The 22,387-nt window shown below is 37.0% G+C and overlaps 5 protein-coding genes across 5 annotated transcripts; 1 reads left to right on the top strand and 4 right to left on the bottom strand.

The window, feature by feature from the left end:
• Positions 1-3,235: 3,235 nt before the first annotated feature.
• LOC106406791 (isoflavone reductase homolog P3) lies at positions 3,236-5,122 on the bottom strand. The gene is made up of 5 exons (XM_013847523.2): positions 4,748-5,122; positions 4,528-4,662; positions 4,209-4,455; positions 3,647-3,850; positions 3,236-3,556 (listed from the first exon to the last, which is right to left on the bottom strand). Exons 1-5 carry the CDS (start codon positions 4,931-4,933, stop codon positions 3,387-3,389), a joined length of 942 nt encoding a protein of 313 aa, XP_013702977.1. The 5' UTR covers positions 4,934-5,122; the 3' UTR covers positions 3,236-3,386.
• Positions 5,123-5,586: 464 nt separating this feature from the next.
• On the bottom strand, positions 5,587-7,380 carry LOC106406400 (isoflavone reductase homolog P3). The gene is made up of 5 exons (XM_013847058.3): positions 7,082-7,380; positions 6,850-6,984; positions 6,467-6,710; positions 6,164-6,367; positions 5,587-6,072 (listed from the first exon to the last, which is right to left on the bottom strand). Exons 1-5 carry the CDS (start codon positions 7,265-7,267, stop codon positions 5,906-5,908), a joined length of 936 nt encoding a protein of 311 aa, XP_013702512.1. The 5' UTR covers positions 7,268-7,380; the 3' UTR covers positions 5,587-5,905.
• A 5,697-nt stretch (positions 7,381-13,077) lies between these two features.
• Positions 13,078-14,601, bottom strand: LOC106402809 (isoflavone reductase homolog P3). The gene is made up of 5 exons (XM_013843605.3): positions 14,343-14,601; positions 14,128-14,265; positions 13,804-14,047; positions 13,442-13,645; positions 13,078-13,345 (listed from the first exon to the last, which is right to left on the bottom strand). The coding sequence occupies exons 1-5, from the start codon at positions 14,526-14,528 to the stop codon at positions 13,179-13,181; spliced, it is 939 nt and encodes a 312-aa protein (XP_013699059.1). The 5' UTR covers positions 14,529-14,601; the 3' UTR covers positions 13,078-13,178.
• A 383-nt stretch (positions 14,602-14,984) lies between these two features.
• LOC106404653 (caldesmon) lies at positions 14,985-17,003 on the bottom strand. Its single transcript, XM_013845355.3, has one exon. It carries the CDS (start codon positions 16,821-16,823, stop codon positions 15,189-15,191), a length of 1,635 nt encoding a protein of 544 aa, XP_013700809.2. The 5' UTR covers positions 16,824-17,003; the 3' UTR covers positions 14,985-15,188.
• A 3,490-nt stretch (positions 17,004-20,493) lies between these two features.
• On the top strand, positions 20,494-21,771 carry LOC106404734 (protein RADIALIS-like 6). The gene is made up of 2 exons (XM_013845417.3): positions 20,494-20,790; positions 21,583-21,771. Exons 1-2 carry the CDS (start codon positions 20,528-20,530, stop codon positions 21,605-21,607), a joined length of 288 nt encoding a protein of 95 aa, XP_013700871.1. The 5' UTR covers positions 20,494-20,527; the 3' UTR covers positions 21,608-21,771.
• Positions 21,772-22,387: the final 616 nt, after the last annotated feature.

The raw sequence follows: 22,387 nt of genomic DNA, 5'->3' as shown, positions 1-22,387 counted from the left end.
TTAATAAGAAATAAGATAGAAAGATGTAGATAAAAACATAATAAATATATGAAATTATCTTCTTTTTCCAAACACGTTTTCCATTATTTTGAGATAAATTTTATAATATTAATTTTTAATCAGTTAAACAATTAATTATATAATTATACATTAAAATATCAATGAATTTAATCAGTCTAGTTAAAATTGTTTAAGTAAACTAATGATTGGTTCTAAAATCATGGAAAACATGACAAATAAGCAAATTCACTTCTCGAATAATAGTATAGATAGCCCAAAAAAATGGGAAAATCAGAATAGTTATAGTGGACCCGGTAACCGGAAAACAACAGACATCTGATTTCAATGAACAAGCTAAGAAAGAAAGAAAACAATAGATTGGGTGTAGTATGCGTTGGGAAAGAAGAATGCTCCCACTCCGACGAAAACAAGCATCCATCAATTAGGCCCTGCTGCGACTTCTCGACGGCTTGCGTGTCCAAGACCAGTTCAGAGATCCCCACATGATGAACCGTCAAATCACCTTCACAAGTGTCATGCGGACACAAACACCAGGCTCAAGGGGAAGAGCCAACTCCCGAAACCTTACCTCCGCCATTACCTTTATGCTTCGCCGTCACCATAGTCAATCTTGCCAAAAGAGGAGTTTGCTTTAGATTGACCCGCCGTCACTGGAAAAGAAAACTCTCAATCCCGATGGCTAACTTGCGGCAGCTCCTACATCGTCTTCTAACAGGGCTTGCCAACCGCCGATACCGAAGAACCACCAGAATCCGGATCTCTCATGGAGGTTCACCGCAAAAATACTTACCTGAATAAGTTGAGGATGAGCCTCCAGAAAACAACAGATCATTGCCTCTTCTGTCGATGAAGAGCGATCCATAAGATATGGGAGAGGAGAGCTTCACACGGCGCACCGAGAAACGCCGGAGAGATCGAAAACAAAGATGTGAAAACACACAGAAGCCGCCGTTTATCTCACGGGCTATGGCTATGATCATGCGTATGAAAAAGTGAAACGATGGTAGTTATGGTGTGTGTGTTTTTTATATTTTATATATGACGATGTTTAGCCGAATTTATTACAAACCAACATAATGACATCATCTTTTAAGTCCCCAAATTATAAAATACTTCCGATCATGTCAAGCTTGAATATCCCGATCATGCTTTTATTGAGAAAAAAAACTAATGGTTAGTACAAGCACAATAGAATGATGGGCCTTTAGTTGGATCAGCACCACATTCACCATATTTAAATCCCTTGTCAATACAGTCCAGAGCGCAATAATACGATCCGTCTTCCCCATCACATATATTGGAGGAATGAGCATCCGCAAATCCCTCCATCTCTGCACCTACATCATATTAAAATATATGCGAGTCCAAACAATAGTTTTCTCCCTCTTTCATCGAAGCTTTATATATATATATATATAAAATATACGATTCATATATACATGATCATTATCAGTGCACCGCATATAACTATAGCAAAAATTGAAGAAATACCTGAGGTAAACACAATTTGGTTGGATAGCGAAACTCCTAATATGACAAGGAGAAGAAAAGTCATCAAGGTTTTTGGGACACCCATTGATAATTATTTTTGGTACAAGAGTCAATTGATAAGTAAGATGTTGTGAACTTGGATCTTAACAACGGCTCCTTTTATATTGAAATGGTCTTGGGAAATCTCAAATTAGTTTAAGTTAGTCAAAAACTAATTAGATTATTTGTGTATTTGAATATATCCTTTGACTCTGCTTATTGACTATTTAGTAACGTGTTTAGTTATTTATTTTAAAACATAAATGTAAATTACTTTGGTAACAATATCTTATTATAGTATTAAAATGTTGCATTTGACCCAAAAAAAGTATTAGAAAGTTACATAAGACAACATTTTTTCATCAAACTTTTTGGGATATACATTTATTTAATTTTGATATATTTCAATATTCTCACAATACTTTTACAAATTTGTTCAAATATTTACATAGTAAATAATTTACACAAAATTTATTTATTTTAGCCACATATTTACTTTTAACATTTATTACAAAACATAAATGTAAATTACTTAAGTGTAAGCAACTTATTATAGTATTAAAAAGTTGCATTCCAAAAAACTATTAGAAAGTTACATGAGAAAACATATTTATATAAACTTTTTGGGACATTTATATCTTTGACAGATAGATTTTAAGATTCTCACAACTGGTTTACAAAAATTTGTTTTATTTTGTGATAGATTCACATTTAATTTTGACAGAATCGACTAAAATTTGATATATTTGACTCTTTTGACCAAATACTTACATAGTAAATAATTTACATAAATTTATTTACTTTTAGCCACATATTTACTTAATACTAGTAGATCTATTTAGTTCTTCACAGATTTATCTGTTTCCCATATATTTTTGGATTATTTTAACTAATGTCTAATAAATATTTTTCCTTTTGCCATTATTTATTTTATTTTGAGCACATATTAATGTAATTCCGTATAAAACCGGTTCAAACCATGGTGGCTAAACAGAACTCAACTAACTAAACCAAGACAGTGCAATTGTGTTGAACTTTTTTCTTTTTATTTAATAATTATATTTACCAACCTCAAAAATTGGTGAATCAGAATTTTTACAGTGGCTCCGATAAGTGGAAATAAGACATTTAAAATTTTGATAAACAAGCTAAAAACGAAAAAAACCACATTCAGAGGTGTCATGTGGCCATGGGAGCCAGTGCCGTCTCAAATTATTTATGGACCATGTTCAGAAAAATGTTAAACGGTATATTTTAAGATATAATAAAGTAGTTTTAAAAGTTTATACCTTAACTTATATATATTTGATGTTTCTTTTGAACTTATAAGCTCTAGTTATATTAGTATATCTAAAAAAAATTAAAGTTTAGACCATAATTTTATATTTATCTTCAAAAATTCTAATTTTTAATTTTTTTTTAAATTTGGGCTATATTCAACCGCTCCACTTGCTCATGCTGTTAGACGGCCTGATGGGAGCTTACTCCCAAAACCCTACCTCCTCCATTATCTTTATGATTCCCGTCACAAAATCCCAAAATGCACCCATCACCATAGTCAAGCCAGCCAAGAGAGGAGTATGCTTCAAGAGGAGGGAGTCCCGGGGAACCCGCCATCCTCGTCACTACTAGTCTAATAATATCTCGATGAATGTGTGTCAATCTAAGTAATTTTCTCAAAGTCTTACAAAAGATCGTATGACTCTTTGATAAGACACAAACAACGCATACACGTACACGTTTCTTCATCATTAGAAAGAATCACATTTTATTGTGGCAATATGAAACTCAGGTTATAGTCGTGGTAATTTAATTTAAGCGTTTTGCTAAATTTCTCAAGCGAAGTGACTGAGATACTCCTCAATGCTCGTGTACTTGACATCAGGGTAAAGCTCACAGGCTTCAACACCGAGCGTAGGCTCTATAGTGAAATTGGTCTGATCTCCCTTCACAAACACCGAGTGGTTTATCGACAGAAGGATAGTCGCCGGAACAACCGGAGACACTGCCAAAAAATAACATATCCTTTTTTTATTATTCAGCTAACAAAAAAAAGAACATATCTATAGTGATGTGGTTTTAATCTTTTAAAAACCTTGGATGGTTTTGAGCACTTGTTCTTCTGACAAATACGTCTTCTCAAGTGACTTGCCAATCTTTTTCTCCCACAAGGCGACAAGTTCGTTCATTGATAGAGTGTTCTTAGGAGGACTGATGTAGAGGGTTTTGTTTAAAGTCCTTGGATCATCCACTGCTCTGATCATGTAAGCAGCAACATCTCCCTCCTTGTTGAACACAACTACAAAAACAAAACAAAATGTTTTTTAGGGAAATTTCATAAATAACATTTTTTAAATGTTTTTGTCACAAAAATAATACTTCAAAATAAATTTTCCAAAATAACATTTATCAATCACAAAAATACTAAATTATCATAAATTTCAACCACACTCACTAAATACTAAACCATAATCACTAAACTTAAACCCAAAAATGTTGTTTAAAATTTAATTATTTTTTTAGTGTTTTTCTATTTATATACTATTTTTGAACAAAAAAAATTGATTTAATGCTATCTAATGATATCTCTCTTTTTATATTGAAATCTTGTTTGTTTTTGTTTAATATGCTAAACTGTTTTTGTAAGGGTCCTTAACCTTTGGCGTTTCCGTCGCCCAAAATGGTGACTTTGTCTCGAGGAGGAGAAGTAAGACCAGGCTGAAACTGAACCAACGTACGCAAGTACAAACCCGCGGCACAGTTGTTAACAACGTAAGTATATGGTATTCCTTCTGCTTCTACGGCTCTCCTGATCCGTCTCTTCGCTCCAAAAACTAATGATTTTGCTGGCTCAACCGCACCTGTCTTGTCCACGTCTGTTCCAAACTCGGAAGGCAAGAATCTCTGCAAAAGCAAATCCATTTTTGAGACTATATGAGCAAATGGATAAGTGAAGGGTTTCAGCCTAAGACCGACCTTGACATTACCGGCTTCTTTAATAGCCGAAATGATCTTGGTTTGATCCAACAGTTGTACGCGCCCAACTGTTGATATCACAACATCGACCTGTTTCATGGCCTTCACTAAGCTCTCATGATCATTCAAATCTCCCTGACCAAGTTACATAACTAGGTTAATTACGGTTATGAGTTTAAGTAAAATTCTTAGAAAATGAGAGAGTTCACTTCACACGTACATGTAGTATTGTAACGCCTAGATCTTTAAATCTCTGTACGGTTTTGGCCTTGACAGGATCTGAAAGAGAAGCTTCTCGAACAAGAGCGAATGTCGGGTTTCCTGCTTTGACGCTCCCTTCGACCATGAATTTTCCTGTGAAACCAGTGCCTCCGATCACCAGCACTCTGCTTTTCTTGGTCGCCATTGTTTGAAAGGTGATAATGAGTATGTAATGGTCCAGAGAGTGATTTGAATGTGAGTGAAGGAATGGCTTTGGCAGGGCAATTTATGGACCCATAACATTAGTAAGTTATTTACAATAATACCCTCACCTAACCCATGCTGTACGTGCAGGATAATGGTGAATAGACATCATGTGTACCAAAAAATTTTCCTCCCGACATGATAGATGTTCTGCCATTAAAATACAAAAATACACCAGTAAGACTTATCAGATCCATCATATGCATGCAAAAAACATGTGAAATGTGAGAAAATATTATTGTTGTTGTTGTGCTGAGATTCCATTCCAATCATTCACAAAAATCAAATAATAAGAAAACAAAGAAGAGTGAAAAAAAAAAAAAACAAAGAAGAAATATGCCTAAGAAAATTCTTGTTCTTATGATTGCTTTGGGACCTTATCACAATTCACCCTTCTAGTTCCGCAAGTTATCCAAGCTATCTTCTAGGATTCAGTAACCGTTTGAGCATGTCAAAACATTCTTCAAATTAAACTTACTTCATGATCAACCTTTTGCCAACATGCCATCAAGATCCTTAGAAATGCCAATTGACAACTCTACCACATGTTAACCAGGCTGTTTTAACAAAGATAATATGAAGTACGTATACAAATACGGAAAGTATGTTTTATAACAAACTTTTAATTATATCGCGTCATTAGTTTAATTTTCAATCAATAGCACAATTTAATACAAAAGGACTCAAAACCATTTCCTAATAGATCCACCAAGCTTATGGACTCTAATCGTAGATAGATGCCATCTCTGATCTCAGGAACTCCATAAAATTGGATATCATGGACACACACATGCAAAGACACAACCATAAACACACATTACTCCACCATTACAAGAATGAACTTTTATTTTTTACATATATGAAACTCGCCACTTGGACGTGGTACATTAGGTGTTTTTCTTAAGAAATCTCTTCAAGCGAAGTGACTGAGATACTCCTCAATGCTCGTATACTTGACATCAGGGTAAATCTGAGAGGCTTCAAGACCAAACGAAGGCTCTATAGTGAAATTAGTCTGATCTCCCTTCACAAAAACCGAGTGGTTTATGGCGAGAAGAACATTGATAGGAACTGGAGACTCTGCACACACACACACACAAAATAGCACATCTTTTTAGTTTGGTAAATAGAAAATGTCGTATTAAAAAAAAATCTAAAAATGATACTAAACCTTGGATAAGTTTAAGGACTTGCTCCTCTGGAATGTGAGTCTTCTCAAGAGACTTGCTGATCTTGGTCTCCCACAAGGAGACCATTTCGTTCATCGATAAAGTGTTCTTAGGAGGATTAATGTAAAGGATTTTGTTAAGAGTCCTTGGATCATCCACCGTCTTGATTGTGTAAGCAGCTATATCTTCCTCCTTGTTGATCACAGCTGCAAAAAAAAAACATAAGTAGTATCATTGTAAGAAATAAATATTTTGATAGAAAGGAGATCTAATATGTCTATAAGACATATCATAAATTTTTTAACCTTTGGCATTTCCATCTCCCAAAATGGTGACTCTGTCTCTAGGAGGAGAAGTGAGACCAGGCTCGAACTGAACCAACGTAGGCAAGTAATAACCCGCAAAACAATTGTTAACAACGTAAGTGTATGGTACTCCTGCTGCTTCAATGGCTCTCCTTATCTGAATCTTCACTGCAAAAGCAGATTTCGCCGGCTCAACCGCACTTGTTCTGTCCACGTCCGTCCCAAACTCAGACGGCAAGAATCTCTACAAAACAACAGCAGCAACAACAAACAAATATAGTATGAAACTATGTAACGATTAAATTTTTCTATAACAAACCCTTTTCATCAGTTCATAACGTCATATGCTAATTATATGTGATGAGTTTGAATCATATACCAACCTTGACGTTACCAGCTTCTTTGATAGCAGAAATGATCTTGGTTTGATCCAAGATTTGCATACTTCCAATACTCGATATCACCACATCGACCTGTTTTATCGCCTTCACTAGGCTCTCGTGATCGTTCACATCTCCCTGCACAAACCAAACGATCAAATTAAAACGGAAACTTTTAACACAAGAAAACATTTCATTACATTAACTATCAGAGAAAATAGAATTTCACACGTACTTGTAGTATTGTCACGCCGAGATCTTTGAAGTTCTGTACGGTTTTGCTCTTGACCGGGTCCGAAAGAGAAGCTTCTCTAACGAGAGCGAATGTTTGGTGACCAGATTTAGCGCTTTCTGCGACGATAAACTTCCCGATGTAACCGGTTCCTCCGATGACAAGAATCTTGCTTTTCTCAGTCGCCATGTTTCTTGATAATAAGTGAGTATAGTTCGATTTGAATGCTACAGAGAGAAAGGTTATGAATGTGAGTGAATGAATGGCAATTTATGGACCATACAATGGTTGGTTGATTTACGATCATAACCTTACGAAACTTTTGCTTCAATCCTAAGATATTGTATTCCATGTTTCTAGTCGTCTGTCTACCTCAAACTCTAATCTTTACGTTGAAATTATTTAGAATCACATTGGTTGGTTGAAGATAATACCCTCACCGGACCTTTTTTTATTGGACGGTGTCTTATTTTTGTTGTTGTTAGTCTTTCCTAGTAACTTTAAATTGTTTAAAACTAAAATTTTAAAATCATATTAGCGTTTACAATAATTAAACATTTGCTTCATTTCTAAGACATTTATTTGTTGATGTGATAAATTTTTAGGGAACATATTTCTTGATGTCATGATTAGGCCTAAATTTTGTATAAGCTAAGAATTTTAATGTTTACACACAAAAAATGGTGATAATAATTTAGACTAAACGATACATTCTGTATTAGCGATAAGCTAGAATATTCTTGAGATAAAGATAGACTTGTAACGATAAGAGTTATCTCCTAAGATCTAGGACTAGAGTTTATCTCTAACGTTGTATAAAGACTCAAGTCGATTGAATGAATAAAACAACACAAACAGTTTGATATGGTATCAGAGCCTCCTCTTGACTTTTAATATCAAAATTTTTTCTCTCTTTTCTTTTTCTCGATCTCGATAAGAAATCATGAGCAGCGAACAAACTAGCGTCGCAGCAACTGACAAGTTAGCGTCGCCATATTACTTGCGTCGCCATATTACTTGCATCCAGCCGATAACACTGGGCAAGTACAGACACCGATCCTCCTCAACGGTGGAAACTATGAAAGATGGGCGAAGCTGATGACCAATTCTCTTCGTGCCAAACGAAAAACAGGGTTCATTGACGGAACTCTAAAACGACCGTCCAAAGATTCTGACGATGCAGAAAAGTGGGACATGGTCAACTCAATGATCATCGGATGGATATATAGTAGCAATGAACCAAAACTACGACCTTCCATCTCTCTCGTTGATAGTGCTAAAACTATGTGGGCAAGCCTTCAGCGACGGTTCTCAGTCAACGACGACACTCGACTTCATCAACTCCTCGCAGATATAACAGCATGCAAGCAAGATGGTGACACAGTTGAAATCTTCTACGGACGACTCAAAGTCATGTGGGACGACCTTGCTGACTTGGACAAAGGTTTCACATGTTGCTGTGAAAACGCTGAATGAAGCTCAATGGTGAAATACGAAAAGAGTCAGGAGAAAGTTAGAGTTCATCAATTCCTTATGGGATTAGATAACTCTCGATTCGGGACAGTTCGATCAAACCTCCTCAGTAGACAAACCGATATGACACTTGAAACAGTGTATTCTCAGATAATTCAAGAAGAAAGACACTTGAACTCTATGAAAGTTAACGAGGAACGAATCTCTGCAGTGGGTTTATCTGCAACAACGTATTCTCGTCCTCTGGAACAAGCATCAGCCACAAGGTTTACACGTCCATCTACAGCGTGCACACACTGTGGAAAAACGGGACACAATGCAACCAACTGCTTCCAACTCGTTGGTTTTCCCGAATGGTGGACCGACAAAAGCAAATTAACTGGAGGCAGATGATCAGACAAAACAATACAAGGACGAGGACGCGGTGGCCGTGGCTCAGGTTTTCGAGCAAACAATGCAACGACTCGTGAATCTGAATCTCAACCATCAGGTATTCCAAACTTCACCGCAGACCAATTAGCAGCACTCGCAAATTTCTTGAACGGCCAGAAGCAGAGTTCTACTGAAAAACTTTCTGGTAAGCGAAACAAACTATATTTGTATGGTACAGACAGAAAACATGATATCATCATAGACTCCGGTGCATCTCACCACATGACTGGAGACATCGGATTGCTTACCAACATCTCCACCATACAAGCCTGTCCAATCTCATTACCAGACGGCAATATCACTTGGGCAACAAAACATGGCAGCTTACAGCTAGGACAACGTCTTGTTCTTACAAACGTGTTCTACGCGCCACATCTCTCTATCACTCTTATATCAGTTGCTCAGTTACTACGTGATATCGCATGTTATGTGTTATTTACTAGAAAGTTTTGTGTGATACAGGACCTAGCTTCGAGGACTTTGATTGGTGCGGGTGAAGAGCGTAATGGGGTCTACCACTACACTGGCGTAATCGCAGGTCTTGCTGGACGACTCCAAACACGTGAACTATGGCATCGTCGCTTAGGACATCCGTCATCAGCTGTGCTTTCTAGTTTAGCAGATATTGGCAGTTTTTCTCATAACATAGGAGCTTTTGAAAAGTCTTGTGACATTTGTGTTCGGGCTAAACAAACCCGCGGTGTTTTTCCTCAAAGTAATAATAAAGCTGATGACATTTTTTCTCTCATACATTGCGACCTCTGGGGACCCTACAAAACCCCTTCTCTCAACGGCGCATGCTACTTCTTAACAATAGTAGACGATCATTCTCGAGCAGTTTGGACTATACTGTTGCTCGAAAAGAAAGAAGCACCAACAGCTATCAAAAAGTTCTTTGCCTATGTTGAGCGACAGTACAAGAAACATATACAGACAGTAAGAAGCGATAATGGAACTGAGTTCACATGCCTTCGCAGCTACTTCTCCGAACAAGGTGTCGTTCACCAGACATCTTGCGTCGAAACACCACAGCAGAACGGTAGAGTGGAGCGCAAGCATAGACACATCATCAACATGGCGCATGCATTGATGTTTCAAGCAAACCTCCCGATACGTTTTTGGGGAGAAAGTGTTTTAGCCGCCTCATACCTGATCAACCGAACACCAAACAAGCTACTGAACTACAAGACGCCCTATGAACTCCTTCACGGGAAAGCTCCCATCTACGACCACTTGAGAACCTTTGGCGTCATCTGCTTTGCTAGAAACATCACACGAAACAGAGACAAATTCGATACCCGGAGCACCAAATGTCTCTTCCTTGGTTACCCTATGGGAAAGAAAGGGTGGCTTGTCTTTGATCTAGAAACAGAGAAAACATTTGTCTCCCGCGACGTCGTATTTCACGAAGACAAGTTTCCTTTTATTGAAACACCACCTCAGGCCATCGATATTAATGAACACAATGTTCAACTCCCTCATCCGGCAATCTTTGAGACTGAACAAGTACAAGAACAAGCGCCGCCGATCGTACCTCCTCTAGGGGGAGCTACGCCGCCGATCGTACCTCCTTCAGGGGGAGCTACGCCTCCAGTTGACACTACAACAGTTCCAGAACCTTCTGCTCCAAACAATGATCCAGAACTTGGTCGAGAAAGACGACAGAAACAGACGTCAGTCTTACTTAAGCCATACGTAACCTACACAGCACAAGTTAAAGATCCCCATTACGCTCCTCTCGACTCCGACCCAGCATCATTGTCCTCAAGTAAGTCTCCTTATCCCTTAACTAACTATGTATCGTTTCATCGCTTGTCTCCTGAACATCAGGCTTATCTCGCAAAAGTGGCTATCGAACATGAATCAATCAGCTACAACGAAGCCATTCGCGATCCAAGATGGAACAACGCCGTCTTTGTTGAGGAAGATGCACTCGACAAAAATCACACTTGGGACGTTACTGACTTACCACCAGGAAAAGTAGCTATTGGATGCAAGTGGGTGTTTCGGATCAAATATCGAGCAGATGGCACTATTGAACGTTTTAAAGCTCGCCTAGTTATCTTGGGAAATCGACAAGAGGAGGGCGTTGATTATAAAGAAACTTTCGCGCCAGTAGTCAAGATGACCACAGTACGTATTCTCCTTGAAATCTCAGCAGCTAAAGGTTGGGAGTTGTTTCAAATGGACGTACACAACGCATTCCTCCACGGTGATCTGGACGATGAAGTCTATATGAAACTTCCACCTGGGTTCTCGGCATCTTCTCCAAACAAAGTCTACAAGTTAAGAAAGTCTCTGTACGGTCTGCGCCAGGCACCGAGATGCTGGTTCGCCAAGTTATCATCAGTGCTGAAAGATTTTGGTTTCAAACAAAACTACTCTGATTACTCCTTATTCACCCTGAAGAAAGGTTCGTCAATCGTGTACGTACTAGTCTACGTCGATGATCTGATTATTGGTGGTAACGATTCTGATCTCATCTCTAAATTCAAAGCGTATCTTAACCGTAAGTTTCACATGAAGGACCTCAGGATTTTGAAATACTTTCTTGGCATCGAAGTCTCCCGAAACAAAGAAGGCATCTATCTATCACAACAGAAGTATGCGCTTGACATCATAGCTGAATGTGGTCTTCTGGGAACCAAGCCCATAGACACGCCAATGGAACAAAATCAAACACTGGCTCGTGACAAAGGCGAATTCTTCTCTGAACCAACTAAGTACAGGAGACTAGTTGGGCGCTTAGTTTACTTAACAGTCACGAAACCAGACCTCAGCTATGCGGTTCATACTCTAGCACAGTTCCTACAAAAGCCAAGACTGAGACATTGGAATGCAGCTCTCCGCGTTGTACGATATCTCAAAAAGGATCCCGGCCAAGGCATCTTCTTAAGCGCTCATAATGATCTTACTCTTTCTGCCTATTGCGACTCAGATTGGACTGCTTGTCCTATCACCAGAAGATCACTAACCGGGTACGTTATCATGTTAGGCGGGTCGCTCGTGTCTTAGAAAACAAAGAAACAAGGCGTCGTATCACGCTCCTCAGCCGAAGCAGAGTACAGGTCTATGGCCTTAACTCTTTGTGAACTCAAATGGATTATACAACTGATGCAGAGTCTGGACATTCGACAACTGGCTCCTACTTCTCTGTACTGTGACAATCAGGCTGCTCTTCACATTGCAGCGAATCCGGTGTTTCACGAACGAACCAAACACGTTGAAGTCGACTGTCATTTCATTCGCGATGCAGTTCAAGATGGCTCGATAGTTACAAGGCACGTTCGAACAACAAACCAATTGGCCGACATACTAACTAAACCATTAGGAAATCAACAGTTTCACTACCTACTTGACAGGATGGGCGTTCGAAATCTCTTCGCACCACCTTGAGGGGGAGTATTAGCGATAAGCTAGAATATTCTTGAGATAAAGATAGACTTGTAACGATAAGAGTTATCTCCTAAGATTTAGGACTAGAGTTTATCTCTAACGTTTTATAAAGACTCAAGTCGATTGAATGAATAAAACAACACAAACAGTTTGATATTCTGAATCAGTCAATACAAGAAGTACTGTATAATTATTGAATAAAAATATTAATTGGATTGAATATAATTTTTAAAATTGTATAAGTGGATAAAATCAACTAATATGATTTTTTTAAAAGATTGTAAAATTAAATTGCCCTGTTTTTGGGTTGGTGTGCCGTTTAAATACGATTCATAAAACATACAAGCAGCCGTATTTTGGGGTTAGTGGTGCGATCCAAATGCGATTCATAAAGCATGAAATAAAAATGAACTGCACCGTACATAAACAGCTATGTCTTGGGGTTGGTCATGTGTGCGGCTCACAAGAGCTTGACCAATGTACGTAGCTAAGCCGAGAGTGTCATTCAAGAAAGCCAAAGCTAAGAAAGAGTTTCTGGTCGCGGGTTGCGCATGGAATGTGAACGAGTAAGTGGACCATACCCTTCGAGCTATGTTGCTTAGAAAGACTATTATTGTTCACCTTATAATGAAATGCGCGATACCCGTGTGTCATTGTTTTTGATAAGAGTTTGGTTCACCTCTTGATGCAATCAACAATCATTAACTATGTCTTATTAAATTTGGCATTACAGACCAATGGTCATAATCTCTCATTACAGTAAATAGTTGCCACAAGGCGAAGACATTTCCTTTACTTCTTACACAAACTGGTTGAGGTACTCATCGACGCTTATGTACTTGACATCAGGGTAAAGCTGAGAAGCTTCCACACCAAAGGAAGGCTCTATTGTAAACCACGTTTGATCTCCTTTCACAAAGATGGCATGATTCAAAGCCAACAGAAGATCCAGAGGATGTGGTGACTCTGCATCAACAACGTTTCCAAGTGCATTAGCAAATCTCATTATCTTGATTGTGTATGCATTGTATTAAAACAATTGTGAAATTATCTCTCTCTCACGTGGTATTTTCTTGAGGAGTTCTTCCTCTGAAACGTAAGTCTTCTCCAGAGTTGTACCAATCTTGCTCTCCCACAAGGCAACTACATCGTTCTGCGAAACAATGTTCTTCGGAGGGTTTATGTAGACAGTCTTGTTGAGAGTCCTTGGATCATCGACAGCTCTCATGGTGTATGCAGCAATGTCTTCCTCTTTGTTTAAAATGGCTGCATTTTCATTTAACCAATGTTAAAAAAATCGTTAGACGGTAATTAGAGTAATTAGGCGTTTCGCTTATGTCTGATTTGCCGTCTAGATCGATTTCTAGTAACAACTAACAAACTCTATTTGTCAATCAGATTTTCATGTTCTCTCAATATATTACCTTTAGCGTTACCATCGCCATAGATGGTGACTTTGTCTCTAGGAGGAGAAGTCAGCCTCGTTTCACATTGAGCAAGTGTAGCCAAAAAATATCCATTAAAGCAATTGTTGATCACGTATGTGTAAGGTACACCTTCAGCTTCAACGACACGGCGGATCTCAGCCTTCATTGCGAACTCCGACTTTGCTGGTCCAATCGCCACCGTTCGATCCACATCATTGCCAAACTCAGAAGGCAAGAATCTCTGTAAACTCGTAACCAAACACATCAACAAAACATATTGTAACGTATTGTTTACAATCTTGAAATAAAAACACCACTGACCTTAATATGCTTGCCAGATTCTTTAATAGCAGAAATGATATTAATCTGGTTCATGAGTTGAGAGAGACCAACGGTGGAGATGACTGCATCAACGTGTTGAATGGCCTTCACCAAGCTTTCTTTGTCGCTTAAGTCTCCCTGCGTATAACATATGGTTGACTAATACATATCATGGATCTGCTCGTTTGATAGAATTTAGAGACCAAGAATCTTACGTATAGTATCGTGACGCCGAGATCTTTGAAGTTCTGGACGATTTTGCCCTTGACGGGGTCAGAGAGGGAGGATTCTCTGACGAGAGCGAATGTTTGGTGGCCTGACTTGGCGCTGCCTTCGACGATGAACTTTCCGATGTAACCAGTTCCTCCGATCACCAGAATCTTGCTTTGCTCCGTCGCCATTGATGTTGTTGTTCTTTGTGAGTTGTGTTGTTTTTGGTAAAGGGTTTTTGAATTATTATGGTCACGTTTAGGCCGGCGGGTCAATATAATATATAGCACCCGTGCCGCGTTCCATTTTGTTAAATTACGGAATTAGCCTTTGTCTGAAGAGTCTTTGCTTTTGACTTTTGTTTAGTGTGTCTACTTTCTCTCTCTTCCGATTCATACGTCACGCCATGCGATTGATTTTTCTATTTTTCCTTTATGTATAGTATTTAGCTTATTCAGTTATCCTTTTTGATAAATTATTTAAACAAATTAAATCACTTTTCTAGAACATTAATTTTTGTTCTTAAACAAAATTTTTGTTTTTTTTTCCTATGCAGTATTCGCTTAACGCAATGATCCTTTCACTAAAATTAGTTAAATAATTGAAATTACTCTTTTTCTAGAAATATAAAAAAAAATCGAAAAGCATTGCGAGAAAAATCCTGTTTTTGGTGGTCAAACCTTCTAGATAACACAAGTTTCAAAGACTCTTTTGGTGGTGTTTTAAACATTCAATGGTGCGATTCACTGAATAAACAACAACATTTGTAGGAACTCATACTCCATGTTCTGTTCCCTTTTGCCAATGATCAAATGGAGCATTTACATAATTTAATAAAATTATTTACATGATTAAGTGTTCTCTATATCTTTGTCTTTACAGGTAAAGCGGCAACCATGTCTCCTAGGCTTGGAAGGATTCCCCGGATCCGACTCACTCGTCTCCGCAAGCAACCCTCTCAAGCATCTCCTCCTCACCCTCGGCTCATACTTCAACACCTTCTCCGTCGCCGGTTTTTTCTCCACCGCATTCTCCGGTGGACTAACAGTTTCATCCTTTTTCATAGATTTTTCAAACTTCAAATTCATATGAATGCCTGGATCGTTCTGTTGCACTGAACTATCGCATATAATCGAGTTGTTGACCCCCTGACTGTTTCCGTTCACGTATGCCCTAACCCTAGCGTCTTCTTCAACGTTGTCTTTAGGGTATGGTCTTGTTCCTCCTTCGGTCTCCGTGGCTGTGGTCTCAGGGCTCTCGTCTGGATTAGTTTTATATCCACGGCGAATGTGAACCTCGCCGTCTTTCTTGTCTTTTTCAGAACCTATTGCCATGTTGGCTCCTCTGTTTTCGCCTGTTAGAGTGAAGACACTCACGGATTTCTCGTTGTCACCGTTGCTTTTTCCCCAAGTTAGCTTGCTAAGTCCGTCTCTGATGTCTTCTTTGATCTTTCTGCTCATTGACGATGATCCTTCTTTTGCTGCGGTGATATTTTGTGTGGTTTTGCTTTGCGTCGCATCTTCTCTACCCACCGTTTTAAGAGCTGTATGTCTTCCTTGCGCTGCAAGTTTGCTCTTCTGTTGTTCTTTTGAATTCTCTTCCATGTCCTTGTGAAGAACTTTCTTCTTTTCTTGATCCGCAAGTTTCTCGGTTTCCTTTCTCCTCTGTTGTTCTTGAGCTGTCTTTGAATTCTCTTCCATGTGGTTTTGAAGAGCTTTTTCTTTTTCTTCCATCGCAAGTTTCTCCGTTTCATCAGCTGTTTTTGTTTTCTCTTCAGTGTCCTCTTGAAAACCCGTCTTCTTTTCTTCCACTGCAAGTTTCTCAGCTACTTTGCTCTTCAGCTGTTCCTGAGCTGTTTTAGTTTTCTCTTCCATATTCTTACTAAGACCTTTCTTCTTTTCTTCCGGTGCAAGTTTCTCGGTTTCTTTGCTCTTCTGCTGTTCCTGAGTTGTTTTTGAATCCCTATCTACCACCGCAAGTTTCTCTACTTCTCTCCTTCTCTTCTCCTGAGCTTCTTTTGCTTCTTTTTGTTCTGAACGTGCAACCGGAGGCTTCTCTGCTACCGTATTGCTATTCTCACCAGCTTCTTTTATAACTTCTCTTGATGACTTATCATTCATCCCCACCTTTTGCTCCTCTTCCCTCACAGACTCAGGTTTCTTCACCGGAGAACCAGATTGGTTACTCTGTTTCGCCAGCCGCGATGGCGTGGCTGCACCGCGAGAAGGCAACTGAGATGCAGAAGAAGAAGCTGCAATGGCACCAGCATTGCTTTTAGCCCTAGAAAGCGAAGGTGACACCTTGGGCTTTGTTTCTTGCGACGTGGCTGGCTTTGACGGCTGAGCAATGCCACCAGGACGGAAAGGAGGGCGGGAAGAAGTAGGAGGCGTTGGGGGTGGTGATGGGGAAGAAGAAGTCCCTGATGAAGAGGGACGAGAAGGAGAGCCGTAGGAGAAGAAAGGAATGTTAAAACGGAAAGGAGGCATGATAGTATGTATGGTAAAAGAGATGTCAAAGTGGGTAAAAATGAGAGTAGAGATAAATATTTGGTGTGTCTTAATTCGTATGTGTGGTTGTATGTATATGTGTGGCTTTGTGTGTGAAGAGGAAAAGATAACTTTTCATGCAGGTAAAGAAAAGTGATCGTTTTATCCATTGAAGTTATCTTTGGTATCTCTGTTCCAACTTGTGAGTTTGCTCCTTAGGTTTACAGAGAGCTTTGTGAAGAAGCAAGGAACAAACAGGAAACTTGAAACTGAATACAAGATAATTTCTTTTGAGTCTTCTTGAAACAGGTGTTTAAGATATTCAACATACTAATGCAAACCAAAACCATAGCTTAATGGGGAAAAATATTCTCATAAAGAGATTTTTAGATAATTCTGATAAACGGTGACTGACATATTTCAGGCTTCTCAATGTTTTTTAGCCCTAACAGAGAGTACACATCAAAAAAAGAAACCTACCAAAATATAAGCCTATCTATTGACAGATTTGGGAGAAAAAAAATGGTACAGAGACTTGGGTTCTAGCTCTCTATATTTGCAGATATGAGCCCTGACCTTTATCAAAATTCTTCATTTAGAACTGCATTCAGTATAAGAGCCTTAACCATATTTCGACTCGTGATTAATTTATAAAGAACCTAAATGTTTCAACAAAATTCTAGATCTTGAAATATTTGTGTAATGTTTCTAAAGCAACAATCTACATGAAGTTCTTGATCAAACGGCGTGATCATAAAACTGTTTAATAGATATTATAACTTAACTGCAAGATGGCGTTTAATTAATTACTACGTCTGCACTGAATTAATATTTATGAGATTTTGACGTAATTCTATCTTGAACTATTTTTATGCAGTGTTACTATCTCTCCAATACAAAGCGTTGTTTTGATAATTATTTTCAAATACATCTATTCTGTGACGTATTTGTATTTAGTGGACCTGATTCCATGTTTACTTGTTGTTGAGCCGATGAACTTTGAGAGAGAGGATGAAGGGCCCTCTCCCCAGAGTATATCCAGCGTTTTGAACTTCGGTTTAGTAATGTTACAATTAGGGTTGAGCATTTTATCCGTTAAATTTGATTCGATCCGTTATTTGCTTCGATTCGATCCGAAAATTCTTGATATCCATAAAGTTTCGAAACAAAGCAAATATTAAAAATCAAAATCCATTATAAACGAAGCAAATCATAAATACTAAAATTTTAAGAACTGGATATATGCTCTGCTCTAACAGCTATATAAATAAATAAATATATATATATATATGTTGATTAAATGTAATTTTAAATGTATGAGTTTCTGTAATTGTTATTTTAACGTATGATTTAATTAATTTTATTCACATTATTACTTATAAAAGTATTAAAAAGGAAAAAAATTATGATATCTATAACTTTTTCTTAAGTTTGTCTTTTTATAACTAATTTTAAAATTTACAAACATATTCATTGCTTCTTTTATTTTTTATTTTTAATTATATATCATGTAAAAATATTTTAAAAAACAAATTTATCTCGATTTTTTTCTAGATTATTTGTATTAACTAAAACGAAAAGATACATCTGTAAGTATGTTACAAATATCCGGAGCAAAGCAAATCGAAAAATTTAATATCCGTAACATACGAAACAAATCACAAATACCTCTAAAATTTTATCTTCGTATGTTACGGATATACGGAGCAAAGCAAATCAAAAAATTGGTATCCGTAATATACGAATCAAATCACAAATATCTCTAAAAAATTTGGATATCCGATCCGTGTTAAGCCCTAATTACCGTGGAGTATATCTGACTTTTTTGTACTGTGAGTCGAATCTAAAATGACCAATATTTCTCTTCCAAAAAAACATTTGACTCTAATTAATAAAATGGGATACCAATGAAATTGGACAACTTTAACGTTATTGTTAGACATGAAAATTATTAATTTATTTTGTCATTTGGTCGACATTAGACATGAAGTATATATAACAGAAAATAGATTAGATTTGGATATAGGAATTTTATCACAAAAGGAAACGATAATATCTCTTATGTCCTTATTCTTTTGCATGAAAGTTTTGGTGGTTCTTGTAAATTTGCTTGTCATGCATCCAAATGGTTCTCTTCCATTAATTACATCACACATAAAGTCATGAGATTCAAGGTCCCGGAGAATAATGTTTTATCTTTGATCATTTCGAATTGGTAACGAATATGATTTGTAGGAAAAAAATATCCACCAACTTTGGTTAAGGTGATGAAGATGATGATGACATATAGAATCCTTTATTTGTTCGAATTTAGCATTTTTGGAGTTATTAATTATTAGTTGATGCTGAGAATAGAGAACTTTAAGCTACCATATCAAACATCTTGATTTCTTGTAATATGCTTTGGATAAATATGATGGTAAACTTAGCCAGAAACGATGCTCAAAAAATGGCTTATCATTATTTAGTCATAAGCATTTTTGAACATACGATTAAGCTTTGGAGAATATAAGTATTGGCATATCTTACCATTTTCTTATAATGGGCCAGTCGTCTCCATTTCAAAACCTTTTCATTCCAATAATACTATGGATGTATTATACTTCCACTATGATTGTCTACTAATATATTCTTAAACCTATCAATCATCACGCAAAGTATATAGATGGCTTACATTATGATATCGAAAACTGTGAAATAATATATACGTAATACATGTATATAAGAAAACAAGTAGTGGCACTTATATTAATATAGCATCGCGATAATCTTTTGTTTATAATAATCACATAGTATTAGGCCAAGTTGTTCAATTTACCAACTTCAACCCTACGTATAAACTGGTTGTCAGATATGATAGTTCAGTTCGATAATTTTGCTTTAACGTGTAAGCTTATAACATCATCCTAGTTTTCAGTTGCTTAAATTTTTATTTTACAAACTATCACTTATTAGTTAAATGCATGATTTTTTAATGCTGATTTATTATAGTATTACAATTATGAGAAAGATTACATAGACGATTCGACAACCGACAATACTACATGTCTTATGAGGATCTACGCCTAACTGCATCACCTGAGCCGTCCTACGAAGACCTACGCGTGACCGGATTTATTTGCACCATATTGAAGATCGCTTGTAAGCCTTTTTTTTCATAGTCTGCATAATTGTTTAATAAATAGCTTTCTCCGGGAATTGAAACATGGACCTCTTATAATGCGCGATCTGCAAGAAATTGCATAGCCTGAGATTTGAACCCGGATGTAGAAACTTTTAAACCTTAGGCTACGGTGCTTCCACGGTTAAATGCATGTTTAGGCGCGAACATACGAGTATATAGGACTATATATTACATAGCTCTCACTTTTTTCCTATATCATTCTTTCACAAAAAAAACATAAAATTCAATACATTCTTTAAAAACTTGAGATATCGATACATTGTTTCCACTTTTCAAATTAAAAAGGTATCAGAAAATACTACACCAGTGTTGGCTGTATCTATACCATATATATGAACGTTAATGTGTCACAAAATGTCATTTATTTAAATTTGGATAGTATAACATGAAAAGAATAATTAAATAAAATAAAATTTAAAAAAACTCTCCAACTTGTAGAATCTAAGAACTCTCTTTTTCTCCTCCTTATAAGGAACCCTCTATTGCTATTTCATTCTCACTCTCTCCTCAAGTAACATTAATGGCGTCAAACTCTAGAAGCTCGTCATGGACGTTTAAGCAGAACAAGATGTTCGAGAGAGCCTTGGCAGTTTACGACAAGGACACACCCGACCGATGGCACAATGTAGCAAAAGCTGTCGGAGGGAAATCTGCAGAGGAAGTGAAGCGTCACTATGACATCCTCGTCGAAGATCTCATCAACATCGAAACCGGTCGTGTCCCTTTGCCCAACTACAAGACATTCGAATCTAACTCCAGAGGCATCAATGACTTCAACACGAGGTATATAATTAACTAGCTACTTATATTTTGTTTTTTCACTTTAACAAGCCTATATATGTCTCGTTTGTCCAGAAAAATTATTCATGTAACTTTGGAATATTGATTAAATGCTTCGTTTTGGATTTGCCTTTACATGTTCAGTAATTTGTTTAGTTAGATCTTCAAAACACAACACAATAGTTTCTTCTTCTCTTTTTACCAAACATTACTTTTTTCAATATTGTAAACATAAACGGAACAAAAGAAAAAAAAAAGTTGACAAAAAAACGGAATAAAAGAAAATTAGTTGCGCTTATAGTTTATAAATAAATAAAAAACTAGTTTCATAAGAAAACTTAAATGAAATGGTTTATGTTTAAATTTAAATCAAATTTTATTGCACCTAATACAATCAAGTTCTATACATATATTAAAAAAAGAAGTTCTATAATTATAAGGAACACACCGATTGAAACACAAGAGGGATATGTTCACATGAAATTTAATCTCTTCTTGTACTTGATCACATGCAAATTATCTTTAATATTTTTGAAGCCCATAACACTATATGATGATAAGATGTACATAAATAGATATTTTGGCTATTTCTACTTCTGTCCATGGTCGGTGCTCGACATAGTGTTTATTTATATTACAAGCAGTTAATTAAGCAAAACTCGAGTTTGGGAAACCTTTAATTAACGATATCTTCAAGTTGCTAATTAAATATGTGATTGGAATCTGATCAACATGCATGAACCGATAATTTAATTACACATGCTCTGGTTGATAGTGTATTGTTTTTTTTGACAGGCTAATGAAAAATTTGAAGATCTAATGAAGTTTATCGTGTTAAATTGTAAGGATTCAGAAGACTATGTGACTCTTCTGATTATTGATTATGTTTGTATTGATCGTTTGCTTTCATATTGTGTGTTTGTCTACTACTATAATTAAAGAATTGAAGAAAGTAAAACTCAGTCAAATATTTTTTTATAATTATTAAATCAACTGGAGAATATAATAAACATTTGAAAGCCGACAAGAATATTGTGTTTCCTATTTTAGCAAATGGGGAAGAGTGATTTATACAAAAAGTGTGCCGAGGAATTGGCTTAATTAATATCTTAATCATTCTATATTTTTCTACAAAAAAAATGGGAAGAAACAAGAAGAAAAAACTAAGGTGATTTTTTTTGGAATGATAAGAAATTCAGTGTTTCCTTTCATTCCTTAGTCACCATTCAAAGCCTTAGTCTTATATTATTTCAAAAACTCAGAACAAGAAAAAGGATCGAGGCATACAACAAGCCCAACCAAAAGATAAAACATTGTACAACCTATAACCCAAGCTAGACCCAAACAGAAAAAACTAATCGACCACACGGAGGCTCGAAAACACGCGTACGATCGCGAAGCGAGGAGAAGACACATGCCCTTGATACGAGAATCCACCTCTTACTACCGCCGAGTCAGAGATCGTCATCGGAGCTCCGATTCACCGGAGAGACTATGATCCAAAACAACAAACGCCCAAATGACTGGGTCGTGAAACCCGAGAGATCAAATCCAACAAGGATAGCCAAAGGACCTCGCTTCATCAGATTGAAGTTTCATA

Source organism: Brassica napus, chromosome C6 (genome assembly GCF_020379485.1).
Source record: "Brassica napus cultivar Da-Ae chromosome C6, Da-Ae, whole genome shotgun sequence".
NCBI classification, from domain to species: domain Eukaryota; kingdom Viridiplantae; phylum Streptophyta; class Magnoliopsida; order Brassicales; family Brassicaceae; genus Brassica; species Brassica napus.
This window is presented reverse-complemented; position numbering and strand designations above follow the sequence as displayed.